General features: G+C 34.9%; 1 protein-coding gene across 1 annotated transcript; it reads right to left on the bottom strand.

The window, feature by feature from the left end:
• Nucleotides 1-651: 651 nt before the first annotated feature.
• eslec (eosinophil lineage-specific marker) lies at nucleotides 652-2,637 on the bottom strand. Its single transcript, XM_079616123.1, has 6 exons — nucleotides 2,589-2,637; nucleotides 2,408-2,489; nucleotides 2,131-2,228; nucleotides 1,652-1,786; nucleotides 1,041-1,152; nucleotides 652-851 (listed from the first exon to the last, which is right to left on the bottom strand). The coding sequence occupies exons 2-6, from the start codon at nucleotides 2,475-2,477 to the stop codon at nucleotides 772-774; spliced, it is 495 nt and encodes a 164-aa protein (XP_079472249.1). The 5' UTR covers nucleotides 2,478-2,489; nucleotides 2,589-2,637; the 3' UTR covers nucleotides 652-771.
• Between the last annotated feature and the right edge of the window lie 7,815 nt (nucleotides 2,638-10,452).

Genomic DNA, 10,452 nt, shown 5'->3' with positions numbered 1-10,452 from the left:
GGTTGATCATTCAGCAGACAGACACTGATTTCAATAAGCACTGGAGTGTTAAACAACCAGTGACAAATTCTGGCCAGGACTGTTTGCTTAATTATGTACTTTTAAAAAAGTAACCTAGCCTTTACAATAATGGTTTGTTTAGCTAAAGAGGCCCACGATATTAAAGACAATATCAGAGTCAATCAGGCTTTGGCTGGATAAACCATCATGACTCAGTAAAAGGATTCTGCTCAAAGTATTAAAGGGGGAAAAAAGCTCTTTCTGTGAAATATAGAAGATACAATAGTATATCTTTCGTGGAACTATGTTCCTATCTCTCAGAAACAAAACATTTTCTTTATAACTACACAAATTATCATACTTAGTACATTAATTTAGACTATAATTCATTTTTGTTTTTGATTACTCTCAATGTTTAACCTCATATAAATGTTTTTCTCTGGTTTGTGATTTTTATTATAATATGTGTGTTTTTGTTGTTGTTGTTCTATACTTGATACAATTTTACGCAGGTTGTTTGGCATGAATAAAGTATTAAACATGGTAGAATAGCAGCAACCTCTGCTGGTAGATGTCGTAACTACAACATCAAGTTGACAGCTGATGTCCAGTGTATGATTCAGGGCAACAAAGAAATAAAGGTGCACATTTGTATCTTACATTTTATTTTTGCAAAGATGGATATTCAAATTCAAAGTATGTCTGTTGCATCAGATTTGAAGACTTTGGAGATCTGAGATGGACAGACATGAGATAGCCTATTAGTATAAATCAAAATTCAATTCTAGCCACTCTGTAACAGACGAAGGGGAGGAGAGTTCCACAGGACGCATCATTCCAGCGATTCTCACCTGTGGAATTTCAAAGTCATAATATTCAGAATATCGGGCTATATATAATTAGGCTTTAGTGCAAGCAGGAATCTTGCAATCATGCAAGATCATGCAAGGTTTGAATCCACCTTTGGAATAATTTATGATTCATACTTAATAAACAATTTTGGTAAAATAGGTTTATGGACAGCATAGGTGAAATATTACCTCCATAGCCCATCTCCACACATCTTTCGGAACCTCCTGTATTATTCGGCTCGTCAGTGTGCCAGTCACTGTACTCAAACTTTGATCCATCACTCCAAAACCAAATAAACTCCTGATAAACGGTATTATTAACATTATTGAAGGCATGTATTGTGCCCACTCCACTCTGCTCCCACTATAAAACTATACTATTAAACAATATTTCATTTCAACAATAGCATATAACTTTTACAATAATCTGACAGTGGTTATAGAAGCCCATTTCCGCCACAAAAAAAAAAAAAAAAAAAAATCTGTGCTCTGGTACGTCATAATTATGACATAAAAAGTGGAAATTATGACATGATATGAAAACTTGAACTTTTTACTTTAAAAGTCATAATCATAAGAGAAAAAGTCAAAATTATGAGTTAAATTCAAAATAATGATTATAACATGTCTAATTATAACATTCTAAGTAATAATTTCAACTTTTAAGTCATTCTTTTTTTCATCTCATACTTATGAATTAGAATGTCATAATTGTAACTTTTAATGTCATAATTGTGACTTACCAGAGCATGACTCTTAGGTTGGACTGATATTTAAAGGGAAATAAAAAAAACAATCACCTGAGGTGCATCATGAGCACCAATCCAGGTTCGGGTGCTGCCTTTGGTGTTTTTTTTCACAAAGGTTTTTAGAAAATCGTGAGTGATTTGACTGTGGACAGATGCAAGGTTCCCTCCGAGGTCAACACATTGTTCCTGTAAGGAGAAAGAGTTTTAAAGTACACTGCATTATTTCAGTAATGACTGAAGGGGGGCTATATAAATGTGCTATATATAGTCTATCATAATCTTTGAAAAGTGCATGTCATAACCAACGTGCAAAACACTTAAAACACTCAATATTTACTGAATTTGTTTTTTAAAAGAAATAAACTCCAATTCATAAAGTTTTTAATTACTTTATTTTTAACCTGTCTATATTTTTAGCTTTACAGGGCACCAGTAATAGGGTACATTATTTGGTGACCCATAAGCACTACCTGTGTAAAACTGTGTAAATTGCACCAAATCATGTATATTTCCCGAAAAAACAACTTTACCTCTGCCTCGGCCCATGATTTAGAGTCGCTGAAATATTTTAAACATTGTGTTCCAAATTTCTCCCAGCCTTTGGGGCATTTCCGGCCAATGCTCGGTTCTGCAAAGAAGAATGAATAAAAATGTAGGCCTATACGTATTTAGTGAATGATGAAAATTGTGAATGTAAGCCCTTTCATAAAAGAAAGCGGAATCTGAAAACCTCGTCATTATCTGCAGTTTGAACCGATGCAAAAAAACTAAAATGTAGAGGTATTGCATTTTGTCCATTTACTGTACCTGCGGATGACACCTTGGTGACTCCATTCACAGCTAATGCAAAAAGGAGGAACGTTGCAGAAATCCACATGTTGACAAAGTCCTATTAAAATCAATCAACATTATTATAAATAATGTAATATATACATGATTAAGTTTTAAAACAATAAGAATGGAAACACAGAGAAATATCATAGCCTACCAATACACCTCAGCAATAGTGTTTGTAATACTCCGTTGTGCAATGCCTCAGATCATTGCTTGAAATCAGCTGTATTTATACCCAGTTGCTCAGTCATGCACCTTATGGTTCAACACCAATGAAAACTTCTTTCAATCTATCAGTCCTTATTAGGTAAACAAGACCCGATTCTGAACATCCTTATGATGTTGCATTTTGTTGCAAATTCCAGTGCAAGATTCTTGACAGTTAATTACATTGAAAAAAAAGCAAATTAACAAAAATAATCACTGTAATGTGATTAAGAATATGATTTCATTTTAATAGACACGAATAGCAATTTATCTGATCGGATGTTATATTTGAGCGCTCTTTTTTTTGTGCTAATTTGTTTTTATTGCTCGAAAAACAAGATTTGAACTTTTTTAAAGAGATTTTCAGATGTCCGCTTGAGTGGACAGTATGCATTTTTGATTTTAACCAAAGAGATACTGTATTACAAATAGTAATAATAATATAATAGGCTTCCATTACTGCAAACGCAATTTAGTTTGTTGTTGTATTCCAACAGAACCTCATTCAATTGAATGTTATGTGTCTTTAATATTACATGAGGACGTGATTCCATCAAATATCTCTACAACCGGTGAAAGTACAACTCTGTGGAAACCCAACTCAGACTATGTACCAACGTTGATTTACCTGTATTAGCTGATAATTCTGATTATGTCCAAAATGGTGATTGAAATATCAATCAGGTGTTTTTTTAGTCTCATCTGAAATGAGCAGTGTTGTGAGTAACATTACAATTAACATGCATTGCGTAATCAGATTACTTTTTGATGTAACGAGTAAAGTAACACATTACAGGTAAAGTGCATTATATGTAATCAGATTACTTTTTGATGTAACGAGTTAAGTAACATATTACAGGTAAAGTGCATTATATGTAATCAGATTACTTTTTTGATTACAAGTAACGTGCATTACGTAATCACATTACTTTTTTGATGTAACTGAAAATTACATTATAATAACACAAATGCATTCATTTACAGCCCAAAAAGTTACTGCATGTAAAAAAAATTTTAACAGTTGTGTGGGATCTTTTGGGGGAAAATGACTCCCATGATTCCACACTCCTTCACGGGTTCATCAAGCTACGATGTTGTTAGTTTTGAATGATAAACCTCTGCGGCGAACATACTTAGTGTATTTTTCACAATATGTTACCACTAAGCTTTAGCCACAAGCATGTGCTAACTTTAACATAGCATGTTGCAATAATCAGATTGGACTTTTTTTTTTATTCTTTATTCTATGCAACCAGATAAGGCTAAAACAATGCTTTGATTTCCACAGCAAGTCGCTTAGTACAGTATGCTCAATAATACTAGAAGCCCAAGTAATGAGCAGGCTTTTCTCGATAACATTTGCATTAGCAACCAGTATAGTGATAGCAACGACAAGCATTTTGCTGATACCTGGATAAGCTTAACATAACATGTGACAATGAATGACACCAGAAAAAATAGGCCTATCTCTGATAAAATAATATGATAAACATTTTTAATAATATTATAAAAAAATCTTCTTTGTGCTAGAAATCAATATTTTAAAAGTCTGGGTGAGATTTACTGAAAAGGTAAAAACCTTACATGAATTGATTACAATACATCAGAGAGCTGCAAGAAAAAGAGGAAAGTGGAAATATTAGGCAATTTGTAAAGTTTAACAGTTAAAATGTCATGATGATTTTGCATTCCTCCCATTATCTTTATCAGCCACACCCGATGTTATGCTAATGCCTCCCACACTATCCACCTTACATTGCAACCCAGAAGTAAGCCACTCTCTGTAAATGTGTAGTAAATGTTAAAACTATTAGCGTTGAAATGTGTTTATAATTACGACAATACCTTAAAATTATATAAGAAATACCAGTTTGCAATGTAATGCAGCATATCGAGTTGTTTTTTACAGCTAAAATAAGTGCAAACGGAAGACACTGGAAGTCTTGCAACATTCAAGTTACAAAGGTCGCGCCCTGTGACTCTCAAGGTCGTTGAATGTGTTATTACAAGGAGACTGTCTGTCATTGCCGATGCCATTTGATTTCTGTCTAAACACATTTCACACAGCAGGACTTGATCTAGTAGGTCTTGCTACATATCTCTCCAGCATCTAAGCATGGTCGCAGAAAACGTAAATAAACTATTTGCCTCTCCAACAGAACGATAACAATATGAAACTGTAGGACTATAGCCTATTTTACTAGAGAGAGAAAAATAGCAACCACGTTTTCAAGTAACTTTATAAAAAAGTAAACCGAAAGACATTAAAACAATTGGACATGGCAACAGAAAAGAGACGTTTGTTCTAAAAAGCATAAACAGTAGGTGCCACTGCCAATGGTGGTTTACTTAAACATGCCAGACAACTGTGCCTTTTGGTCGCTAAGCTACTACTTTGACCAATAATAACTTGTTCATATATAGCTACACCAAGTCAATTGCTATTTTGTTAGTGTTATGTAGCTACACAATGCGTTTGTCACTTTTAAAACTTTGCAGTGTGTAGGCTACTTATTGTTTTATTGAGGAAAATTATTTTTAATTGATTTGGAAGCAATGTTTGGTTTTAAAATAATATTCATTAATAATTTAAAGGGGTCATGACATGAGAAACCAAATTTGCCTTGATCTTTTGGTATATAAGAGGTCTTTGTACCATTAAAACGTCCTGCAAGTTTCATAGCTTAAGACGTCCTCCCCATTATAAACGAATCATTTATTTAATCAAGCTCTAAATACAGCTCGTTCTGGATCCATGGTAAGAAGTGACGTCACGGTACGAAGTGACGTACCAGCGTTTGCATATGACCGCCTCCAGCACAAGTAGTTGGTTTTGCGATATTGAGCTTTAAAGTTTTTGCATTCCATTCGACTGTGTAGAAAGAACCTTTTTTTTTTTCTAAATAAAAAGTTCAAAATGTACACAACTTAAAAAAAACATCACATAATGTAAAGAAGTGGTCACAGAATAAGAATATGTGAATAACTTAATTTTTACAAAAATGTCAGACAGAACCTTATAATTCCAAGGGGACGATTTTATGACAAAAGATGGTTACATAAAATAAAAACGGTAAGAATAGACAACGTTCCCCCTACATTCACATTTTGTGTCAAACTGGATATGTAGCATAAGTATAGTTAGTTAACAAGTTAAATTTTTCCTGGGCGCGAAACGCGCTAGTTTGTTGACAACCGCGTCATCAACACCGACAGTTTTCCACGCACGCTATTGGATGAAGGCAACAAATATGTCATGAAGGTCGGACCCCACACGTAGCTGCTTGCTCTATTCGCCGGGAAAATAATTTGGAGAAAGTTACCGATATTATAGTTATGTGCAAAGTATGTGAGTGGCAACAATTTTTATTTGCTTTGTTGAAAAGCGTAGCGGTTACATATAAAAAACTGGGTTATCCATCACCACAGATCGTCCGAAAACACGACATCTCCCCTCGGCCCACCGTCTAAAGGCAACTACACTTAAAGCGCAAGACAACTACGCTCATTTCGTATCATTGTCGCGCCCGCGCGCTGCGCGCCTCACAAGTGTTCAGTCGACGGACAGCGAGTGGGTCTGTGTACAGGGAAATTACGATGCTGCAGATGTGCTGTTCCTGGCTGTGGACAAACAACATCTTTGAATACGCTGCGAAAGATCCAGACGTCAGGGAAAAATGGATGCACTTTATTCTTTGCGGACGTCTCAGTCACGGCAGTGTTAGTTTAAGCGTTTGTTCTATACATTTGAAGGATGACTGTTTTGAGAACAAATCCCAAAATGATGATGCTGGCTTTGCCAGAAAACTGTTGCTCAAAGATAAGTCCGTGCCGACTATTCTGGGCTCAACAACGACGACGCAAACTGTAAGTAATGTGTTTAAAACTTTAAACTACTTTTTAAATACGCTGATCCGCAAATGTTCTGGCTGGGGGCGTTAATAATTGATGCATAGGCACTGACGTTAGCCAATCATAACAGTGGGCGTTAACACTGAACTCTTAAAGGGGAAACACCCCCAAAACAGACTGTTTGAATCAGAGGATGAGAAACAGGGTGGGAAAAGGTCATAAATCACTACATTTTAAAAGTTTTTTGTAAAAAAAACTATAGTAATACTATAATTGTACCTAAGGGAACATAATAATAAAATAAAAAAACCCATGTCATGACCCCTTTAATGTTATAATTTTCATTAAATTCACAAATAGGCCTTTTTATATTTTTAATTTCCTAGGCCTACAACTGTAGAGACTTAGAGAATTTAAACCCTCCCATCCCAGAGGGCACCTATTATGACATTTAAAATGTTCCTAATGTTGATTAGGGAGTCCCCAACAACAGTTTTACGTGCATGCAATGTCAAAAAACACTTTTGTTTTCGTATAATATGCATTTATTTTTACCTGATTTGCTCACCGACTCCCAAATGATTCGTTCAACGACTCGTTTTTCCAAACCCCTCCTTTGCGCGACGCTAATCTGCGATTGGTCAGATGACCCAGCAGTGTTTACATACAGAGATAATACTTATTGTTTAACACTGAGTACAATGATGCTTTTATCAATTAAATCGTGTTATAATAATGATTATAGTCCACTGCTTTGTAGTTTGTAGTAAAAAACTAAAAATAAGATAAAGAATTTAATGTTATGTTAGCGAGCATAGCCCAGAGTTCATATTGTAAAAGCACAATCAGTCTTTGTTTGCATTAGCCCGATGCATAAACGTAACGTTTTTACAAAAAAAAAATGCAGTTACGTTACTACGAGGTATTATTCTATTCTTTAAGACAACTCCGAAAACAACGACAAACACTTCACATATCTCAATACAAGTGTCATTGAAGACCTAGAAGCTAAACGGTGCTTACACAACAAACAAAATAATAATTAAGCATGCTACATAAAACATAAAAGCAACAATTATTAATAACACTTACAGGTTGTGATACGGAGGAGGAAGCTGATGCAAATGAACCTTCCTTCAATATCAGTAGGCTCGCGAATCCAAGTTTGATTGCATTTAAAAAGCAATCGTCTTCAAAATGGTGCGAACAAAGCACAAGACTATACTTCTGTGGTATAGTTATATGAATTGTAGCCACTTAGTCTTCAAATGCTCATCCTTGGGCAGATGAAAAAAGTTGGCTTTTGAGCCGCACTTCAGAACACAGCGTCTCGTCGCCATGATATTTTCCCTGCTGGCCTTGGAGCGCAATAAGTGGGCGTATCGTATTCAAATAACTTTACAAGTTGACGTCATCTAGTCAGAGAAAAAGCTTCGGTCTTCTAACGATTCATAAAAATGACTCTGAGTCGACTCTTACTTTTGAAAGACAATAACTTTATATACGGTGCACTTTCATATTTCAAACTTTGCAGGATGTTTTTGCTCACTTAGATCTATGTTACACACTACATGAAAGGTAAATTTCAAAATTCCATAATAGATGCCCTTTAACTTTTAGCTTATTTATTTATCTATATATACTTTATTACTGAACTTTTTTGTCATTCTAGCCTATATTATATTGTGGCCTGGGTTTTTTTTTTTTCTGAGAGTGTGTGAGGAAAATATTACATGTCCGTTTCGGTTGTTTATTATTTTTTACAAATGTACAGTATTGTTATTGCTCTTTGATTCTGACCAATGTTAAAGCATACAGTGAGAATCAAGTGATTTAAAAACTGAAAGTAACTACTATGAATTCAGTCTGAGAACAAAGGCGTCATACACTGTCAGACTGACTAAAAGGTAGGACTCATTTCACCTTTCCTCAAGAATAAAAATTACTTGTAAACATTCTGCTGCGTATGTAGTCTACTATATACCACCCATATACCAAGTATCTGTCCCTCTGTGGGAACTTAAAAAATGCAATGGACTTAATGGATAAGTTAATTATTGAGTTGAATAATAGTGTCAAATACACTATTCTTTTATAAATTATATAAACTGGAGTGATAACAGCAAGAAGTGTGTTATGAACTGTTGTAAATGGTTTAATGTGAATAGATAAATATTTCGTCATTTTATTTGTATGAATATGGAAGGTAAAATATTGTCAACTTTGCAAATGACCATGTGGAGGACAAAGTAGACGGTAATAAGAATCCTGACGTCCAGGTTGAGCAGGAGGTTTTTTGACTGGACAAATTATGCATGCAGTGATATAACAATGCCTATACGTTTAAGTGATGCAGAAGACTATAGTCACTTATACATCTGATGTTGGTGGTATTTGTATAACAATAGCCTACTATTATATAATATATCAATATAAACAGAGATAAAGGTATTTACATGTTGTTTTAAGAATACTGTAATTATGTAGCTCATAATCAGGATGTATACTGTATTGTATGTTTAAAATAATTTCCTTTAGGACTCCATATCCTTTTGATCAGTAAAGATGTGTGTGTGATAGTTTCTTTCTCAGTGGGTGAGGTACAGTATATGCTATTCAAACTGCTTTTAGTGATTAAAAAAATCCCACATAAATGTATTTTATAAGTCATTGTTCTTGTTATATTGTGTTATTTTGGGTTTAAGGATATTCAGATGTATTTTTCTTGCTGTTTGCTGTTCTCATATAATACATATTTGTGGAAGGGCCCTTCGTGAAGGGACTCAGTTGTTCATTTTAGTTTAGAAACGCCCCTTTAATGGGCGCAAAAACACTGTTATAGGAATTTGCCCAAAGTGTACTAAAATCAATCCATGCTCATCTGCTTTTTCTCATTCAATGGCTGCATCCGAAAGCAGAAAAATGCTGACTCCTATGATATCTGTTCCTTCCATGGAATGAAGAAGAATGTGCCTTAGGTTTAGTTAAAGGATAATTCCGGTATTTAACACCTTGAGTCTATATTGTAGTTTGTTTTGGATGAACAAGAGTGGTGGACAACATTTTTTTGACAATGGTTCCTCTCTCGAGTTTTTGACTATAAAAGAATTGGCCATGGACCCATTTAACATTGGAGTCAATGTGCATGTCCGAAAATGTCATTAAAACAGCCTTTAACATTAGTTTTCAAAACTGTGCAACTCACCGAGTGATTAGTGATGTTAGTTGATGTTCCAGAAACAAAAAGTGTTGCGAAATACAGTTTCTGTCGTGTTTTATTCGTCATTTTGTAAAATCCCATTGAATTCTGTTGAAGGACTGAGTGCTCGTTAATATAAATGCGCTAACGGAAACGGAAAGGGGGCTGTTTACATTTCGATGTAGTCTTTTTGCTCGCTTCCGTTTCTCATAAGGCTAGCGAGCAGAGCTCTTTACCGCAGTTTTTGACCGCACAAATTCTAACCATATTGAAAGACGTGACCACTGACCAGTGCAATATGAAGTTGAACTCGACTGTGACCGTGAGTGTCCCGCGAGACATAAACATCGGTTATCGCCATCAAGTGGTCGGGAGTGTGCTAACGCTTCAGATTCAAATATTGAGCGGAAGTTACACGGTTCTGAAAAAATAGTTCCACTATAGCAAAATAAACGGATTGGAATCATATATTGCGACGATATATTGTTTATAATCATCAACGAACACCACTAACCACTCGGTGAGTTTAACAGTTTTGTAAACAAACATTATTGGCTGTTTTAATGACATTTTCGGACATGCACATTGACTCCAATGTTAAATGGGTCCATGGCCAATTCTTTTATAGTCAAAAACTCGAGAGAGGAACCATTGTCAAAAAAATGTTATCCACCACTCTTGTTCATCCAAAACAAACTACAATATAGACTCAAGGTGTTAAATACCGGAATTATCCTTTAAAGCATTAGTTCACCCAAAA

This window comes from Phoxinus phoxinus, assembly GCF_949152265.1.
Source record: "Phoxinus phoxinus genome assembly, chromosome: 6".
Classification (NCBI taxonomy): Eukaryota; Metazoa; Chordata; class Actinopteri; order Cypriniformes; family Leuciscidae; genus Phoxinus; species Phoxinus phoxinus.
Note: the sequence above shows the minus strand (reverse complement) of the source record. Positions and strands in the feature narration are given on the sequence as shown.

Bases quoted from the DNA above. Each gene is read 5' to 3' on its own strand.
- eslec (XM_079616123.1), bottom strand. From the start codon at position 2,477: ATGTGGATTTCTGCAACGTTCCTCCTTTTTGCATTAGCTGTGAATGGA. The intron at 2,229-2,407 runs GTACAGTAAATG...TCTTCTTTGCAG, and splicing joins CACCAAGGTGTCATCCGCAG to AACCGAGCATTGGCCGGAAA. The intron at 1,787-2,130 runs GTAAAGTTGTTT...TTCTCCTTACAG, and splicing joins AATCATGGGCCGAGGCAGAG to GAACAATGTGTTGACCTCGG.